A 19,983-nucleotide genomic window follows, 5' to 3' on the forward strand; every position below is an offset into this window, starting at 1 on the left:
GAAAAGCATTAGCAAACGGGTGCTGGGTTGGTTGAAAGTAAAGCTACATGCGGATAAAGCAGCTGACAATCTGTAAAAAGTTTATTTGAGAATGACTTAAATTGTTTGAAATTAGCAAAATTATGTGGACCACCTAACGCTTAAATGCACAGAATTTGAAAGACAGAGGTTTGAATTGTAGGAGAGACAAGAAACATATATTTTATTATGAATGGTATTTTTGTATCAGAAAGAAATGAACCAGAATAGATGAAGGGATTAGTAGTTGGTTAAGCCACTTCTGAATGTCAACTTAGTCTCTCTTCTAGAGAAATATATTTGGTTCTAAAGGAATCTCTTAAAGTTAGTTTTTAATAGGAGTATCTAAATATATTCTGAATATGCTGCGATTTGAATGCAAAAAGGAACGTTGGGTATCGGAGGAATGAAGCAAAATAAATCGTCAAATGAAAGGTAAAAAGGAACAGTGCTGAATAGTACTAAATGGACTAATGGGCTTTACAGAAAAAGGTACTAAAGTAAGGTAAATTGTGAGTTGTTGCCTTATTTTTCCCATGAAAGGAGATGAAAAAAATGATAAATTGCTCCTTACAGATAGAGCTACTAGAAAGCAAAATGCATCTTGCATAACATGCAACCTGCATAGAAACTGCTGTAAACATTTGGAATAAAAAATTTTCAATCTAATAAAAAGAACATTTCAAAGCTTTTGCGTAAATTCAATATTTCACAAGAGCTGGATTAGGCACATAATATTTTATCAAAAACACGAGAGACAACCGGATATCATCTGAAGCTTGATCTAGGACTAAAATATTCTTATAAATCAAAGTCTGATGAAAAACATGATTAGTATCATAAAATAAACGAAATGACCAGACGACATGAACAACTGATGTTCTAAATGCATCAAACTTTCCATCCCAAACACAATTGGAAAAGTATTGAAGCTCTCCAATTCATTGTTACTTTTGTCAATACTTTGAGGTAGTGCAAGATCTACTTGCAAAAGAGCCATGTACCTGCAAGCTGTTTCTCGAGGGAGAATATATCTGCAATGAATAAGACATCATTGCAGATATCTGGTATGGTTTCATGTCAGACAACAAGGGATGAACGAAAAGTAAAACATTACCTTGCGTGGAATGCTTGACGATTTACTGCAACAAGATTCCATTATATGCTTGAATTTTATTTCAAACAGCAGCAAGAACAGTGAGAGGCATATGCCAACTGCCAAAATGGCACATATACCAGCCATATCATGAAAACTGAGACGTGATGGTGGGCTAATAGCAAAGTTTTCGTCCTTGCACTCGGCTTGTTCATTCCACCATTTCAGTCGCAGGCCTTGAATGTACCCACTTTCTCTTAGCTTCAAAAAACAACGATCAGCATTAAAATCTAGCACTGCTAAGTTTTGAACTAATCTAAAGTAAGTTACTCGTAAAATTTGATAAAGCTGCAAACGTTCCAGGCTGTATGAAGATAAGACAAGATTTTCAACTTGATTTACCAAGATACTAAAACTACTTGATATGTTCTTTTATAATAATACTGGAAAAAGTATATTATATGGTACTAGAGAATTTCACGGTACCTAAAAACCACTTATTCTTCTTACATCATTAATCTTTACAAAATGTTTCATATTTTCATATCTTTACTGCACATAATAATTGCAGAATTTTTCGTAAGAAAGCTGTAATGAATAATCACTGAAAGGTAAAACGCAATATGCTTAAGTTTTTCCTGACGTTGCTCCATGTGTTTCTTGTTGGGGAGACGAGCGAGCGAAAATTTTCAAATGAGTGAGGCAGCCCTCCGTCCTGGATTCAGAGAGCATGCGTAATAATAACTTCGTTCTGTGCGCATGCTCTTTGACTCCATGACGGAGGGTTGCCTCACTTTTTAAAAAACTTTCTCTTGCTCGTCTCCCCAACAATTTCTATTTCTTTTATTTTATTACCGAAATTATTAAAAAAGCCCCAAGGCTTGCTTATTCAAACTCTGTGCTAAAAAGGGTGCATATTTAAAATTGTAGCTCTTTTGTCTACCTACTTTCATACGAAAAAGATCATGATTGCCTTCTATGGGAGCTATTTTTCATCTTTGTTCCTTAATCCCTGTCAATTTGTGTAATCAGCCTCTTATAATCGCAAGCAGAGTTGATATTGGGAATAACCAACACATTTTAAAAACAATTTTAGAGCAGATTAATGTAAATGCGTTAGTTGAGCGATGGCGCCATTCCCAAATAAGGTGGAATTGAAAAGTGGAAAAAAGACTTTTTAGTGTTATGCACTTTTAAAAATAAATCATAATGAGGAATTTGGAAAGAGTTTTTTATGGAGTCTTTTGTTTAAAACATGAATAAGACAACCATGAAAAGCTTAAGAATCATAAAGTGAAGCCTTTGAAAACATGGAGAAGACATATAAAAGATGGAAAATGAAAAGCATAAAGAAAGAAGAATTCCAAAAAAATACAGCGAAACCTTTATAAACATGAAGGAAAGCCCCTAAGCAAAATGCAAGGCTTTAAAATCAAGGAGAACTGTGTGAAAGCGTTTTAAAAGTAAAAAAACGTAAAGAAGCTTAGAGGAACCCTCTGGTTTTTGAATAGACCTTTAAACGAATTGAGAAGGTAAATAAGAGAAAACGAGAAGTTAGCTAAAGATACCTAAGCGTTAAAGAAAGGAAGAAACAAAATTTTTAAAGCTTCTGCTAGAGCAGATAAAAGAAGAGAAAAATGAAATAAAAACGGGAGGAGTAAATTATCAAGCAATCTAGCAAAGTAAAAACGTTTTCTAAATATTAGTAGTGTCAGTGGATATCAAGTAACTTGAACATACTTCCAAGACTTTGGAAATGATCGTAGAGGGTATACTGAGAACTGGTTTCAAAATAAAGGACTACTAGCAGCACGGTTTTATACATAGAATGGAGCAATAGAAATTATTATGAGTAGAATGAAGAACAAGAAGAAGAGGAACAAGAAGAGAAAGAAGAAGCAATGGAAAAAATGAAAACAATAAACAGCATAAAGAAGAAGAAACGAGGGAGAAGAAAGTAAAAGAAGGTAAAATAAAAAAATTAAAAAGGTGAAGGATGTAGTAGATAGAGATGAAGAATAGGAAGAAGAAGAAGAAGAGGAAGAAAAAGAAGAGGAAGAAAAAGAAGAGGAAGAAGAAAGAAAAAAGCGGATTAAGACATAAGTTGAAGAAGAAAGGTAATAGAAGAAGAGAAACAGAAAAAAAGAAGAAACAATAAAGTAGAGAGAGAAGTAAAGGCAGCAAAATTAATAAATAAATAAGACCAAGAAACAGAAATAGAAGAAAGAAGTATTGAAGAGAAAGTTAAAGAAAAGAGATAAAAGAAATGAAGAGTAAACATCAAAAGAAGAAGAAGAAAGGAAGAAGAAAGGAAGAAGAAGAAGACGAAGAAGAAGAAGAAGAAGAAGAAGAAGAAGAAGAAGAAGAAGAAGAAGAAGAAGAAGAAGAAGAAGAAGAAGAAGAAGAAGAAGAAGAAGAAGAAGAAGAAGGAGAAGAAGAAGAAGAAGAAGAATAAGAAGAAGAAGGATAATAGCAGCAAAAGAAGAATATAAAGAGAAAGACAATGACAAAAATATAACGGACACATTAGATAAGGACACACAACACAATAGATGAGGTTAGAAAAATTGTTGTAGATAAGTTGTTACGCCTTTGAACGACATTAAAGACTATTAAAAGTTCCATCAATCTAGTTGATCTATTCTAACCAAAATGGTTTAAAATGTAGGCTGGCGACGTCAAACAAAAGTAAAGGGCTTAAAAAAGTCAAAGGCCAACATTTTTGATATGATTATCTTCTTTCATAAAGCTAGTACCAGGAAAACGTTTTAGAGACTAAAAGCATCAAGGGGCGGGTAGCAGAACCCATGTCTTTTGTTTACAAAGCCTTAGTTTCTTGGCCTCCGGATACATGTAGCGGAGGCTAAACGTTTAGGGGTGCTTAGTACAAGTCCTCTTCGAATATTATTGCTTCATTGAAATAAAATTGCTTGCTTGAGCCTGAAATCTGATAAACTTGGCCCCAGTCCCGATGCCTCCTACGCCATTGTTCGTATACAAAGCAATACAAACATTACTTCTAAGAACATAAAGATAAGTTGGTCTTAGGAACACTATAAAAGAGGTCTAGCTCTCAACTGTGCTCTGTAACTAAATGCATTATTATGACTAAAGCATAATAAGTAGTAAACTCGCCTTTAAGAGATGGACAGAAAAGTGATTGGTCCATTCAGAATTAAGTTGAAGACCAAAAGCGTAGCTGCCCATACCCAGAACGTGCTTGACTATTTTGGTATTACAAGGCTGTTTTGCATTAAAGTATTCCAATAATGGCTGATCGCCAATAAAGGCGTAATCTTCTTCTTTCACTCTTTCCAAAGCTTTCTCCAAGGACACAACGAGAGTTCCAATGGAAACCATATGCTTGTACATTTTTCGATGAAGAGGCTGTTGCGATGTTTCTAGCAGTTTACGCGTCTGTCCGTCCCGTAAAGTTCCGTATATATATTTACCGTCATTTATTGTATCCTCCAGTGACGTTATCATCGTTTCTGGTTTTGCAGCTGTAAATGAAATTAAAGTAGAAACTAACGTACTACTGCACAAAAAACTCAGAAAAAAGCCACTTCTTCATGTTCAAATATCATTTTTACAAAGAGTAATGACTCGTCATGATCACCACATGTGGCTTCCAATCTTTGAGCCAAAAAGAATTCTTCAATTGCAAATAATCATTCCTTGATGGCGATGCTAAGTTAAGTGTAGAATTACTGTTTGGTTCATTGTAAATTAATTCACAAAATTGGCACAATCAATTGAATGATTTGTAATAAATCATTTGGTTGCAAAATTTTGTTTTTTCTATATCTACTTTATTTGAAGTGGCAGATGGGTAAAGATTATCCTCAGAAGAAGCATGTCTATGAGTGATAAAGGAACATGCTCGATTTTGGGTTGTTAACAACAATACTCTTTCACCAAGGATATAGGTGCTTAAAGGTCCTGGTCAGTCTATGTGCTTCCTAGCGATCTAGTGTTAAAAATCAGTTTATGTGATAACAGTCCATCAGTCAATATTCTTAGTTTGATTCACACTAATCAAAACAGAATTACTATGCTAAAATTTAGTTGCAGAAACATCAAATCAAATGGGGCTTACTCATATAAAAGCCAGCCAGGCTTGCAACATAGGCTGCCATGATGATGGTCACGAAAAACCAAAAAGAGGTTGAAAGAATCCTGCCTGCGATACTACGTGGTGTCTGATCAGGGCCTTGTTGCAGCAAAGAGGCTGTTGCAAACCAGAACGAGTTCGCAAAATTGAATTCACTTCCGCTGTAATCGGGACTGGCTTCAGCAAGTTTGCGGTATCCCATTGGACTGAACCGTTCTATTAGAAACATTATCAAAGCAACCACCAGGGCCTAGAAAGCAACGAGTCTTTACCTCAGTATCAGGATTTCACAACGCAAAATTAAGGTTCTTAAGCATTAATTGCTATAAATCACAATGACTGTATAAATAAATATTAGATTAACCATTTGTAAGGCTATGGGCAACTTTAAGACAGGCAGATTTTGCTTAGTAAACACAAAGTGAGCTTCTGATATGATACACAAGGTGAACAGTTCTGTCTAAGCACGACAAAAGGAACGAAGTGCTGCTACTTACAGAGCCTAGAATTGAAATCCAGACGCCGACAGTAAACGGCTTTAGAAAATGGAAACTATCTCCACCATGCCGTGAAGGTTTCTTGATGAGAATAGCCTGTGTAAAATCCATGAATGACGCACTGAAGTCAATTACACTCTCCCGATCTGACGTGACAAGCAGAGGGCCTATGGCTATGTCTGCTTCCTGCGACAAAATGTAAAGAGAGTATATTATCTGACAAAAGAAAATGATGTAAAAGAAAATGTATTTTGTAAGGTGGCTCAGCTGTAAGGTGGAAGTTTCTTAAGTAATATGGGCATTCATTTATGGAAAATATTTCATCCATAAAAGGTGGATTCAAACCGTTAAATGTTTTGTAAATTTCTATCGCAAGATATTGTAAAATCTTCTTATGAGAAGTTATTGCTTTATTCTTTATTAAAAGTTATTCAAAAGTTGATTCGTTATCAGCATGAGCTATTCTCGTTGCTCTTTCATGAATCCGGTTTATCCGGTTATTACCTTTCCTATTGCAAAACATCCAAATAAAAGGACAATATTTTAAATATGATAAAATGAACGTTTTCATTAAAAGAATTCGCTTAGATTTGTCCATATACGAAGCAATCCTTGCTAGAGCGCTTGCCTTTTTCCCAGCTTCTTTACACAAAAACTTTAATATGTTCTTCTAATCTAAGTTGATGGTCTAGTGTTACTCCCAAAAGTATAACATTCTAACTTTCTATTATAGTAGAACCATTTATTTGAATTTTAGATTCCTCTAAATTGGATCGATTGACTTTAAATGTTATAAGCTTGCTTTTATCGCCATTGAGCACCAACAAATTATCATAAAACCAATTATTAAGAATAGCTTCTTCCAATTCTAAGTCGTTAGTTAGTTCATTCATATCAGTACTTGACAGCTAAATTGTATTATCATCTGCATAGTTGCATAAGTTGCTTTTGTTCAAATGCAGAAAAATATCGTTTATGTAAATATTGAAAAGCAACGGACCTAAGATTGATCCTTGAGGAACCTCTTGCTTTGTTTCCATCCAATCAGCAAAACTGAGTTTATTTATACTCGTTGTACCCTTTTATCTAGATAACTATACATAAATTCCATTACGTTGTCGCTGAAGCCATAAGATTTCAATTTGGCTAGTAGAAGTATATGCGGTAAACAATCAAGTGTTTTTGATAAACCCATAGGCATTGCACCAGCCATATCTCTTTTATCCAGGCACTTTTTCAGGCCTTCAATAAGTCGTAATACGAAGATTGTGTCTGATTAGACACCTATTGTCACGTAAAAAGACATTCGCTTTTTCAAACACATCTAATAAATGAGGACTTTTCCAAAATTTGGAAGGGTGTGGTCGACAAAAAGTTTCCCCGAAGCCCCGGGTTTCGGACTCCTCCTTGCCCCTCAAGTCTTTCAACCCTGGCTACGACACTGACCACTTTGGCAAGTTTCTGTCTACTGGCCTACGATGAAATGCAACAGCTACCTTTTTAATAAGCTCTCCAACCATACCACTCCAGGACATGTTCTGTCTTCTTTTTCCAAATTCAGGTGTTGGCTCCAGAATGTCATACTGGAAATTCAAATCTTCGGCAAGTTTATCCAAAATATCTTTGCAAAATCCGGAAAATCTATCATTGGGCTTTTCAAATCTTAGCGATGGATTGTAAAATATGAAGGGTTCTTCCTGAAATGAAATTGCATTATTCATATAACCTTACTTCGTAAAAGAGACTTACATTTTACTGCAATAGATTATGTTTCAGCTATAAAAAGGTTGCAACTGCAACATAGAATATAGTGAAGAACAAATTTTAGAACAGTGCTTGGTACAAGAGGTCAGAATGCTGGTTTCAAACCAATAAACACACTGCACTAGAGGTCCGGATTTTTTCGTAAAATTTTCACAAAACGTTGCTTGAACAATAAGCTTACACCTACAATTCACTGTTTTTCCAACTCTTATGGGGAAATTTCCTGAAAATATGACCCTTTAGCCGCCCCTAGAATTAAATTTCTATGACTCCCCTGCCCAGAGTTCGGCACAAAAAGATGATGAAATTGGGCATTCACTCACAACTTTGGCAACAATACGCAAGTGTCTTCTTTTTGGTTGGTATGCGCGGGAAGATGCGCTCGGTTGGTTCTTCACTGTAGCACATGTCGTCAGCTTTTGTTGTTGTTTTGCAAATGAAGATTCGGGATTCCACTTGAACGCCTCGCAAGGCACCGACCACGTGCCGAGCTAGATACAAAAACAAACAAGCAATTTATAATGATTTACATAAACGAATCTTGGAATATAGTACCGTTAGAGTACCGTAGAGCACCGTTATTTTTACCGGGAATATAATTTACGCAGCTAATAGATATAAGCATAACGTGTTCTTGGTGCGATTGAAAGTAGGAAAAACCAAATTGAACTCCTGAAAAAAAAATTTTAATAGAATCATAAAAATTCATAAAGGATTCTTTCTGTTCATATGATACAACTTTGAAGCTTCAAAATCTTTATTTTAAATGGCTATGTGTGCTAAGTACTCGTTTTGAAAAAGAGGCGTAGAAAAAGTTCACGAGCGTTCGGAAAAACCTTTATGAAGATTTTAATATAATCTAATGAAAATGAGTGCAAACCTTTATCTTCTTGCCTCTGGTAATCTCATTAGAATCTAGAAATGTGATATTTCTATACTTTGTCGTTGTAAATTTTACGTCACCTGTCAGACCACGAAACATTACCTGTAGAGAAAGAAAAGAAAGACCAATGAATAATTGCAACTTTGTTATAAATCAGTCTAAGATTTTTCAGGAAAATAAAGACTTGGAAGCAACTTTTGACACAAGATAATTGAAATTCCACTCTTTTTTATAAAAACCAATAAATTGAATTTCAAGTTGGCTGTTTTTAATTTTTCGATAATCTGAGGCTGGATTGTTCTCAATTTGTTCTTAAATTATTAAGGTGTAAGTAGTGCAATTGCCAACAAAGTGATTGGGGCATCCCTTATTTGCCAGCAATTTTAAAATTCACTAAAAAGGCACCCATAGATGTAAAAAGCTCCTCGTTTTTTAACATTGGTGACATTGTTCAAAATCATATTCTACAGTTGCTCACCCTAAGCCTGTTCACAATTTGTTCGTAACTTTGAACAATCTTTAGTCTCGTGTTCTTATAAAATTGTTTTTATTAAAAAGAATGCTTATAGAAATCTATGTGCAACCCTTTGTTCCCCAGGTTCTCCAGGTGAGCAGTGGCCGGATGGCTATGTTTTCCCTGGGGTAGCCAAGTCGATTTTTGCGCCCTATCTAGATATCGTGGTTATATAAAAGCACGTGTTTCTAGAAGAGAAATCAATTTTTGCAACTTGAGTTTAAAGTCCCATGAATAAAATTTGACAAAAATTGCGAGTATGAATGGAAAAAATTATGTAATCAGTACAAAAGTTAAGATGACCTTTTCGATCGTGGTTCGGTAAGATATCCAGCAATTTCGAACAGGCTTATTTTCGAGGGTCGGCCTATTTTCGAGGAAATACGGTAGGCAAAACCTAAAATACCAATCAAAAGACATTCTTTTCAATTACACTGATGTTACATACCGGCTGGCGGGCCCTTGAACTCCCTTATTATATCCAGAATACCAGCTTCAGAGTAAAATAGAGCAAGTTTTTGTTTGGGGCTTTTCATATTTTTAACTAAAGGTAGCCATAGTCTATTTACTATTTACGGTACTGCTTATGGGCAATTTTAACAAAATTCAATCTGTGGGGCTAAGAATAAAGTTAAGTGACATAGGAGGACCCACCATGGCTGGATCCAACGCGGAATAAATTATTGAAATCAAGTCTTCTAGAATGGCTAAAATGCATCTCCCAGACTAAAATTTAACAAATTACTATACCGCTCAAAATAGACAGTTTGGCGATTCTCAGGAAACATTGATTATTGATTTTTAGAAAAAAGGAGAGGGGAGGATTCATGTGTTGGGGAAAAAAAGAAAGGGTGACCATTGCTTCAGGGTGCACATCGACGTAAATAGCAAGAAGCCGTGTATTGACGGTCAGGGTGCATTTCATTTACTTAGGCCACCAAAATATTCGGCGTACACTCAGGTTTTGATGTCAGCTCAATAAATGGAGCTGAAGAGTGTCATAAACTCTCATTTAGAGGAGGTATTTTTCATATTTTATAGCCTATGGAGCAAAACTAATTGGAGGCATTTACAGTTTGCAATATTTTCGACTGCCTATCGCAAGGAGGGGATTAGAAATTTTGACCAACTTACAGTTTAAAATCGAGGCGCTGAGACTGCTGGAACGTTTAAAAGAAAAAATAAGAGAAATTATTGAAAGACCGAAGGAGCACCAGCTCAGCCAGAGAAGATAGTTAAGACAAGCTGGATATCTTATTTGTTGATGACAAAGAAGTGCCAAAAACTTAAAATAGATGTGTATTGGATTTAAAAAAATATTATGTTTGTTTGTTTGAAAGTAAGTCGGTGTAAACGAGTTTTCTCTAGTGTTGTCAGCAAATCTAATTTCGATAACAAAAAATTTAGGTTACCAAGAAATGCTGTGTTGCCCCAATCTTATGTACTTTTCCTTCACTCCAATTCACTCCATTCAAAAACACAGCTTAACAGACTCCTTCCGCTTTCTCGTTCCCTTCACCTCCCAGGGGCGTCGTGGTCGGAGGGGCAGGGGGGCCGTGGCCCCTTCTGCTTTCAAAATTTGACGGATTTTCGGAAAAATTGTCGAAAAAAAATTGTTTTGTCGGTAAATCTTCAAAGTTGATCAATGGGTAATCCTCAAACTTTTTGCAAGATAAATTACTTGAACTAAAGAACTTACCGTAATTTCGAGGGGCAATTCACTTTTTTAAAGAAAGTACTAGATTTCCACAAATGATTTCTCAGAATTTAGCTATTCCTACCATATGGTGATTTGCTGCTCGGATTTTGTCAGTTAAAATCCGAATCTTCAAGGGCCAAATTTAATTATGGAAATTGGCCAATATTGGTCATGAATTTTATCTTTATTCAATATTGAAGACCAGTACAGTGCCAATTTTGTGCCTATCAACAGATTTTTGAAAACATTGTCCCAGATTTGAAAATTTATTCAGTTATGTTGCGTAAGATAAAACCAAGGAAGAAATCGATCAAAACCATCGCTTTCCCCCAGTGGATAGTCAATTTAAGGATAAGATTTTATTAATAAGATTCTTCAAAGATTACGATTTTCGGCGAATCTGAAGCATTAGATTAAAACATTTTTCCCTTCGGCGGCGCCTCAGGTAGTCATTTCCTTTTACCCTTGACCTAATCTAGGGATGTTAGAAACAGAGAAAAGATAAAAGTACATGTTAATTATCTTTCCAGCTAAGGCAAAAGTTATGAGTTTTTCTGACCTACTCCTCCCTTCACACTTACATGAAATGCTTCTATTTGATTTATCTAAATTAAATAAATTTTGTCGGAAAATTCTTCTTTCTGGCCCCCTCTAGAATTCATTCACCACGACGCCCCTGTCTCCTCGGTTTTAAGAGCAGGCTTCAAAGTTGCAGCTAGGAAATCTAAACATCGTCTGTTGACCACAACAGGGAGCAATATATGACACAAATGTTGATTGGGTCATGGCAACACAACGTGCTTCGATTGTAGAATCGCATGTTTTATTAGATTTTTCACAGCAAGTTACTGCGAAGTGTTCTACCCGTGTACGATCAATTTTGATGTTCCTAGCCAAATATTACAAGCAAGCAATTTTGGCGCCCCCTTATATCCATTTGCACCCATATTCAAGGGGGCCATGGCTCCCTGCTAGCCAAGTGCCATTTTTCAAGGCCTAGGTAGAATGGCAGTAGCAAAGGAGTACCTATCCTTTACCCCGACTTGCTATGAAAGCAAAGCTACCCCCGGTTATGAAATGCAATGGTGGTATAACACAATCGTAGTATCAACAATCAAACAAATTATCTGTGCTACATCTTTACAAAAATACAACCATTACCTCCGAAAGATGCTCTGCTAACGGCTTACATCTCGAGTCCAATTCTGCTTTGCGAACTGGACAATACTTTTTTGGAACTTGACGATGAACAACACAGGTTTCCCCAACAGATGCCTTGATTGCATATGCAATAGATGTTAAAGCATCGTGCAACAATGGGTCCACTTCCTAGAATGAACAATCATCAAGCAAATTAACATGGTAAGTCTCAAAACCAACGCAAAATTTGAAGAAGGCACGATGTTGGGGAAAACATAGTTTACTAAAGCATTTTTCGTCTGACCCTCTTCAGAGTTAAAACGACAGATAATGACCGAAAGCAAGCAGGAAATGTATATCAAAGTGTGGATCGAATGCAACTTGAGAGGAACAAAGAGGTGTTTTATTGGTTCTTTTGATTAGATTGGTTCTCACATCGATTAGAAGGAATACTGACTAGCTAATGGTAAAAAATAGACCTGTAAAATTATATGGGAAAAGACTACCGTTTTTATTCTAATAAGTGCCCACGCCCATTTAAACAGTTCTTTAACAAACGCTCTTGTTTTATAAACAGTATCAATTACACCCCTCTCTAACAAAGATAGAAACAATACTAAGATATATTGATATGGACTTATTTGTGCTCCGTAAACGTAAGATATTTTCGCTTTCGTTGTGAATCAGTTAAAAAAATACAAATTATTTTGTTTCTATTATTTTGCTGTTTAGAAGTTTTGTCACTTGTTTATCGCAAAACAAGTAACACGCCCTAAAAACTGAAGACTTGAATAATACCTAGGGTTTATAGGGGACATTACGGTATACATCCAAAAGAGTAAGATCAAATTATAAAGGCTTGTGATAGACAATTGTTTCTTGCGTTTTTTAAGCTGGTAAAAGGCGCATCGTTTAGTACTTATAGTGTTATTTGTCTAGTCTTTTTTCTTCAATTTCTCAAATCATAAAATAATGTTTTTTCGTAAAGATGTGTTGTACGTTTAGAAAACGTATGATTCAAGAGTAATGTTTCGTTAAGTTGGTAGAATATCGAAGAATTTAGTTGAATTCAGTAGAATATCGTAGAATATAGCTAAATTCAGTAGAATTTGTAGAATTTAGTTGAATTCGGTATAAGTTCGTAGAACTCAGTAAAATTTCGTAGAATTTAAAACAACGTCATTATATCTTTCATTTCATTATATCAAGAAATGTAAGCATAAAGACTTGCATTTGTGTTTTCCTCGAGTATAGTTCCCATATCATACAAAGTTTTTGTAGTTTTATTTAACTCTTCATGGTCGACTGGCAAGGCAAGAGACAAAAACCCTTCAAATGTCTTCAATATATTTGAACTCTTGGCATCCTAAAAGCAAGAAAACAACAAGCTAATTGTGTCCTACATAGCTATAATATTCAACCTGGCATTTGCTTCAAAAATAGAAGGTAACATTGCATACAGAGGAATAGGGTGTGTGGGAATGGACACAAGATCATAAAATGTATACAAATTTAGTCTTTATCTATCTAATCTTTGGGTAGCTTATTTAATGGAATCAGCCCAAAGATTTTGATGAAAAATCAACTTTTAATAAAAAAATAAAATCAACAGTTTTAAGGCTTGTGTAGGAGTCTCCTATGTTCGCAGTAAATGTGTAAAAAGCTGCTCTAAATGATTGTCTGTTTGAAGTGTCAAGGAACGGCATGGTGGTGATGGTTCAGTAGTTTGGAACACGTTAGTCCTGAATGTGGAGAATCGGAGAGGGTAATGTAAAAGAGAAGGTAAATCTTTTTTCCAAAGCAGCAGCATCAGCCCTAGAGCTTTCTGTCCCTCAGAAAATACAAATAATTGCGAAAACATTCAAAGTCGAAATGATCATCTAATTGTCACAAACGCAAACCTAGCTCAAAATGTTTGCTAGAAGGATTTTCCGTTATCTTTAACGAAGAAAACAGTTTCAAAACTTACCAACACTGGCAAAAACCATCGATACGCATGTAGGTTTTTGAAGTTCTGTGACTGAACCTTCAGTTAACAAAGAAATCAATTAATACACACCAATTAATGGCCTTAGTTAATGGACTGATTAAATTATCTTCTAGGTAAAGAGCTCATAAGTGATGACGTCACAAAAAACTTCACTTAGAAATTTCTTTAATTCTTAAATCACATAACCAGATAGAGCAACGTGCTGTGCGGACACAGGACAAAATAATTGAGATATGGCCACACAAGCTCCGCCACTGTAACAATTAAACCTTTGAAACTGGTCTCTCCTCATGACTTAATGAACAAAGCCAAAATACTATTAATCCGTTGGTAAATTCCAAATCTTCCATTGGCTAAATTTCAACAAGTTTTTTCTATAAATTTAATAGATTTTGCATTTTTAAAAGTATTTCATTTTTTCTTTAATACTAAATGCTCAAAATATAAAATTCTAAAATAAGATTTTTTGACGTCATACATACGTAAGATTACCGCTATGAAATGCCAGCTTTGAGTATGATTAAATGCTAAATATAGCTGTCCTCTTAATTGGTCTATGCATGTTTATACAGCTAATATATGATCATCTTCTGATCTTCCTGGACAGTTCAAAGAGCCAGATTTTGCATGAAGAAATTGCATGAAGAAGCAAAGTCTTTGTAACGCAAAGTCTCGTTGAAAACCTACGAGCTCTTATACAGGGAATAGAACTACAAGAAGTTAGCCTACAAGTTTTGTTCAAATATTTTCAAAAACAGTGCACTCAGAACATCACACACATATTGTGATTTATGACATTGAAAAACGTATAGCCAAGATGTACCTGCTTCATAAACGTGTAGGCGTTCTCCTGTTGCATGATCAACAAAACTTTAATGGCTCCGAACTCCTTCAATTCTTTGACAGCTCGATATACCGAATGATTATCAGTGAAGTTGATGCTTGAAATCGTCTGGAAGCTGAAGTGATTTACTTGGTGTTCGTGTGACATGACAGCTGTTGCAAAATCACCGAAACCAACTAAAATTTAACAATGCGAGGGTCATTTATGTCGTGTTTGAGCAAGAAAGAATTTCCCGAGATTGTATCACTATTACTAGAAGACAGCTAATACCAATAGACGGATCGAAAAAAGACTCATGATACCAATATAATTCTTCCAACAGGGAGCCAGTGGCAGTGACAGTCGTTCATATACAGTATTTCTTCAAGAAGTTTATAAAGTTCAATAGAAAGGGCTGGGTTAAAAAGACAAAGATCTGTCTGGAAAGATGGTTAAAAAACTTTAAGATCTGTTTTAAAATTGAAGACAGGGCTACAATGGCTGGGAGGAAGATCTGGTGGGTGAAAGATCTGGTGGCTGGGAGGAAGATCTGGTGGTGTAGAGGTGGTTCTGGGGGCCCATCTCTACTATTAGCCTCTTAGTTTTATCTATGACCATGACAACAAACCAAAACTCAGATTTTGATATTCTGAGGAAAGGGATAGTTGGAGGGTCATGGTAGCCAACCTTCTGATAGAAGATGGTACCTGATGATGATGATGAAAAATACCAAATTTTTCACAAAAGATTCGAAAACTTGTCAATCCTTTAGAATTTTTCGGGACACTTATCGTTAGCCCAATCAAAAATTTTACAGCCATTGCGCCCTTGTAGAAAAGATTATAAAAGACTGAATTGGAAAAATACACCCATGGCTTCTCGATGAAGTTTGTTCACAAATTTTCCTTAAATGTAAAGTGACTTCGTTGGATGCAACTTTTTACTCGACAAAATTGACTTACATATAATGTTCCTAGCTTTATCAAACACATCCGTAGATGAAAAATCAAATTTTATGACCAAAGTAAATATTCTGATTCACATCAGCTCAAAAAATTGATGGCTTATTTGTGAGGCAAATTTAGATATAAGAAGACAATATTGGATATAAGAGAAAATATTGGACTTGAAATGTACCTTCTGTGACAACAGCTACTACTCTCGGCCTAGTCTCCTTTACCATGGCAACCAGAGCTTGATTCAGTATAGAAAGATCCGGTCGCATACTTATTATGTTATTGCAGAATAGCTTCGGCCCATAGTTCAGTGCAATCATTGGGACTCTTAGCATTTCTCCAAGAATGCAGATCTGGTCGATGTGTTGTGGAAGCAAGAAAGCAGTTGCGTTCCCCAAGATATACTGGTACGGACCATATAGAAAGTCTTGAAAATGAATAGAAATTTTGATAAAGACGAGTATAGCCTTTCTGCGAAAATTTACATGATGAAAAATTTCATGAAAAAGCTAAAGTACAAAGCAAGAAATTAAGAAACATTCAACAAAATTTATTGTTACAGCAGACTGTTTCATCTGTTTTATCAAAACATTGAAAACTAGGAACTTACCTTTTTCAAAAATGCCACCTGAACCAACAAACGCTTTTTGTACTACTAGCTTGATAAATGTGCCTCGTAGTACTGTCGACCTCGTGTTGATGTATGCAATGCTGTGTTCAATAGCCGTGTCCAAAGATTTTTCAAAATCTGACTGACCTTTCTTGACAAGAAGCACTGAAATTCAAAATGTTAACCTTATCAGTTTCTTATGAATAAGCACGAGCTTTGCTACAAAGAACTGGCTTTCAAGGCTTCTTTGTGATGTGGTTGTTATGAGTATGTTCTGAGTATGGTCTGAGTATGGTCTCGCAAACTGGAATCAATTTTGCAAAGCAGCCAACCAAGCAAGAATCCCTTGAAGCGAGTAAGGTGTCATGACAGTAACCTTAACAAAAAACTGGTTGTAGATCAAAACATTTCTTGAAAATTTGGTTTAAGCGTAAATTTCTACCCGAAAAAATATATCTAACAACGAGACACACTCATATTTTGAGCTTATATATCATATAAATAAGTTTTCATAATTTAAAAATTACTTCTGCTACACTTTGTGTTAAGGATATATTTATCAAAAAGAAAAATTCTACTTTACTGTCTAGAAAATATTACAAGATAAGAAAAATTTATTGAATAGATTAAGATGCAGTTATCATGAAAAATATTGTAAACAGTTGGATGCCAGCGTTACAGGAGCATGCACCAATTGAAGTTTGATGGGTAATGCGTGAATTATTTAAGTTCATCAGAAAAGTGAATTTTTCATATTGACGCTTCTAGCAAGACTTTCATGTTACCTCGCAATCTATTAAGAGGTTTGATATTCGCATAAATAGGAGCATCCTTTTGGCAAGCACATCAGTAATGGAAAAAGCCTAAACAATCAGTTATCTGGCATTGACAATACCACAAGGAAGCACAACGCATTTTTTTTGTAGAAACTAAGTTAGTTGGGATTTAGAAAGCGTAAAAGTTCTGTATTCACCCCCTGATTCACATTTGTTTGTTATCTGAAAAAATATGCGCAAAAACAGTTTCGTCGGCACTAAAAGAACTTGCTGCATCATAAAAAATTCAAAAGAGGAACGCATTTCTTCGAGTGAAGCGCAAAACGCGAGATATTGCAGCAGTTTTTCAGAAAACTTAAGCAAGATCTGCTAGTTTTCTGTGCCGCACTTGCAAATTGCGCTGAGAATTCGCACTGTATTGCGATTAAGAGCCTGCCACTCTCTGTACTCACTCGGCAACTGTTTTCATAGTAGTGACAATCCTTTCCTTAAGCTGTTGTGCACCATCTACTTAGCTTACCTACTAATGAGCATGGCAAATTTAACAGAAGGTTCTCTGCGACTATATTCAGAGATAAAATTCAAATAAACAGCAAGGATTATTCTAACGTCCATTTTGAAAGTCATCAATAACACGTCACTTGGTTTAATTCTTTATAGAAAATTTATTCTAATTTTTCAATGCTGCGTCATTTCTTTTTGGGCCAAGGACTTCTACAACGAGTCATCACACGTATCCATAGATTGCATATCAGATGTAGATCTGCTATTTTTATATTTGATAGCGACTCGAGGTACTTGAAAAAACCGCTTTTAAAAAGAGCATTCATTACTTGATGAGTGATTCAAGCTGACTCTTACAAAGGACAATAATATATGACCACAGTTAGGCTAACCATACAAAAAAATGGTTAAGAGCAACTTTGTTACTACGTTATAACATATTGTATAAAATATCTTGTCTTGTCTTTCAAGTCAACTTTTTAGTGACTATGTTGGCCTTTTTTAAGCTGTTAACACCTTTTTGCAAAACTTCATACAAAATTTTTAGTTTTATTAAAGTGTTTTTGAAACCACAGTTAAACATGTTCTGTTTTAAACAAATTCATTTTGGTATTCATTTTAAATTAACAATTCAAGCGTAAGCTACTTGTTATCCAGCATTCTTTATAAATATCATGGATATGTTTTTCAATGCTCAAACGGTTTTCATATATAATCCATTCCTTCCTCGTGTTTCTTTCTTCTCTTTATTTTATACTTTATAATCCCATCCGAGCATTGCTCATTTCAATTGCTTGTTGCTGTTAGCATTGTAGTTTTATTCCAGATTCCATCATATTGCTAAAATCTTTCATTGTGCCCATTTTCATAACCTCATGTGCCCATGTTGACATGGTAACACATGATCATATAAAAATTAAATTCTAAGGTCATTTTTCATAAACTTTTCAATGCATATCAATTCAAACCATTTGCCTATATATCGTTCGACAATAACAATATAAAAACATTGACTGTAGCTATCAGTGAAAGATAAGAAAAAAATCAGTGTTCCAAATAGAAAAATGAAGTTTGAAGATGGCACAAAATGACTGCAATGTTTCCTTCTTTCGTACTATTTTCAAATTTTTCGGTATCAAAAACGTAAAAAGGAAATTGTGATAAACTCTTTCTTGTTACTTGCTCTTGAAGAATCAATCGAAAGAATAGGTTATTAATCTCCCAGACAGCCTTAGTCAATCATCATCCAAGCGATGATTTGTATTTGTATTTTAGACGTATTTATTTCTACTTAGCATCGAAAGGTAGTCTTGGGACAATGAGAAGCTGTGCTTATTGAGCAATGTCCTGGTCCATCCTATCGCTGTAACCAGACCACGTAATCTCTACGCCTAGAATTATAGAGAGCTTGCGACTCCCCTAACTCTTTGTGAAAGGTTGGTCGTGCCAGGGACGCGAATTCGCGAGCCTTGGGTCTGTAGCCCCCGACTCTCACTGCTGAGCGATCCTCGCACCATGATAGTTTACGACGGTCCATAATGATACAAATTTACCCAAGCTAGAATTAATCATCCAACTACCTTTGAAAAAAGAATTCCTGTCTTTTTCTGGCTTTAATAGCCATTGCAGTGAAAAGATAATCATTTATAGGAAAGTCTCACAATATGAATAAATGCCTTTAATCTACAAAATACTATAATTTTCTAGCTAGAGAAAGTGGTCAGCTATAACTTAAGGTGATTGTTTAAAAAAGCGTACAAGGTTTGTTCCGTTTTGCATAGAAATTCATACAATGAAAACAATACTGCTTGCATCTTACAATAAAAATAGGCAAAAATATCTTCTTATTTCTTTCAAAACATCAAAAATTACTGAATAAATTTTAAGTCGACTTATTTTCAGAACAGTACAATTTTTATTGGTTACAGCCTATATCATTCGTAGAATACAAATATCGTAACAAGCTTACCAATATTATAAGTGTCTGCAGAAGAAAAGGAAATGTTTGCTGTCAGGACAAGTCCGGTGATGAGAAGAACCAACGAGCTCATATCGTTCTGCAGGAAGATAAAGTTGTTAAATGTTTATTTAGTGATTGTATTTTATTCATAAATCTGTCTCTTTCATAAGCAGCAAGATAATCTTTATTTAAAGTAGCAAAATACACCATCATACTAAAAAGGTCATTTTCACAAAATCTCATTTGACGTGGAATTTTGCAGCAGGTTTAGGTAAAATTTTTCAAGACCTAAAAGTTTATCAATTTTGAAATGTACAGTTTACAATCTGTAGCATAATAAGCAATCTAAGACTCAAATGACGACAGGTAGCGTTATAACCATGAAAAGACACAAATTTAGGCCAAATGGATAAGTAAATGGTGATTGTACTAGAGTATTGCATATGAAAATCTATACCTGCTTCGTGTCAGCATATATACAACTTAAATCAATGGATTTCTGTCTGCTGAAACATCTTGAAAATTTTTGAACATCCGCTAAATTGGATATGAAGGCTACCAAAGTTGGTAAACAGAAATATGATAAGATCACAAAGGTCTTAAAAAATAATTAATTGAACTAGAAGCATATGTATTCAG

At 35.1% G+C, this 19,983-nt stretch overlaps 1 protein-coding gene across 5 annotated transcripts in view; it reads right to left on the bottom strand.

The window, feature by feature from the left end:
• Window positions 1-19,983, bottom strand: part of LOC135692188 (glutamate receptor 3) — a 36,426-nt gene that overhangs the window by 8,419 nt on the left and 8,024 nt on the right. For 3 of the 5 annotated variants that reach the window (XM_089112229.1, XM_089112230.1, XM_089112233.1), the window contains 14 exons: window positions 19,354-19,441; window positions 16,105-16,269; window positions 15,676-15,921; window positions 14,539-14,735; window positions 13,695-13,751; window positions 12,957-13,091; window positions 11,747-11,914; window positions 8,370-8,474; window positions 7,813-7,980; window positions 7,222-7,422; window positions 5,726-5,911; window positions 5,214-5,478; window positions 4,250-4,617; window positions 1,136-1,375 (listed from right to left, as the gene is read on the bottom strand). In XM_089112229.1, coding sequence (XP_088968355.1) covers window positions 1,136-1,375; window positions 4,250-4,617; window positions 5,214-5,478; window positions 5,726-5,911; window positions 7,222-7,422; window positions 7,813-7,980; window positions 8,370-8,474; window positions 11,747-11,914; window positions 12,957-13,091; window positions 13,695-13,751; window positions 14,539-14,735; window positions 15,676-15,921; window positions 16,105-16,269; window positions 19,354-19,435 — 2,583 coding nt within the window. In that variant the 5' untranslated portion in view covers window positions 19,436-19,441. Of the gene's footprint in view, window positions 1-1,135; window positions 1,376-4,249; window positions 4,618-5,213; window positions 5,479-5,725; window positions 5,912-7,221; window positions 7,423-7,812; window positions 7,981-8,369; window positions 8,475-11,746; window positions 11,915-12,956; window positions 13,092-13,694; window positions 13,752-14,538; window positions 14,736-15,675; window positions 15,922-16,104; window positions 16,270-19,353; window positions 19,442-19,801; window positions 19,900-19,983 lie in introns of all 5 variants that reach the window. The other 2 variants (XM_089112231.1, XM_089112232.1) reach the window with 2 other exon arrangements.

This window comes from Rhopilema esculentum, chromosome 13 (genome assembly GCF_057945365.1).
Source record: "Rhopilema esculentum isolate cy_ngs chromosome 13, ASM5794536v1, whole genome shotgun sequence".
Lineage (NCBI taxonomy): Eukaryota > Metazoa > Cnidaria > Scyphozoa > Rhizostomeae > Rhizostomatidae > Rhopilema > Rhopilema esculentum.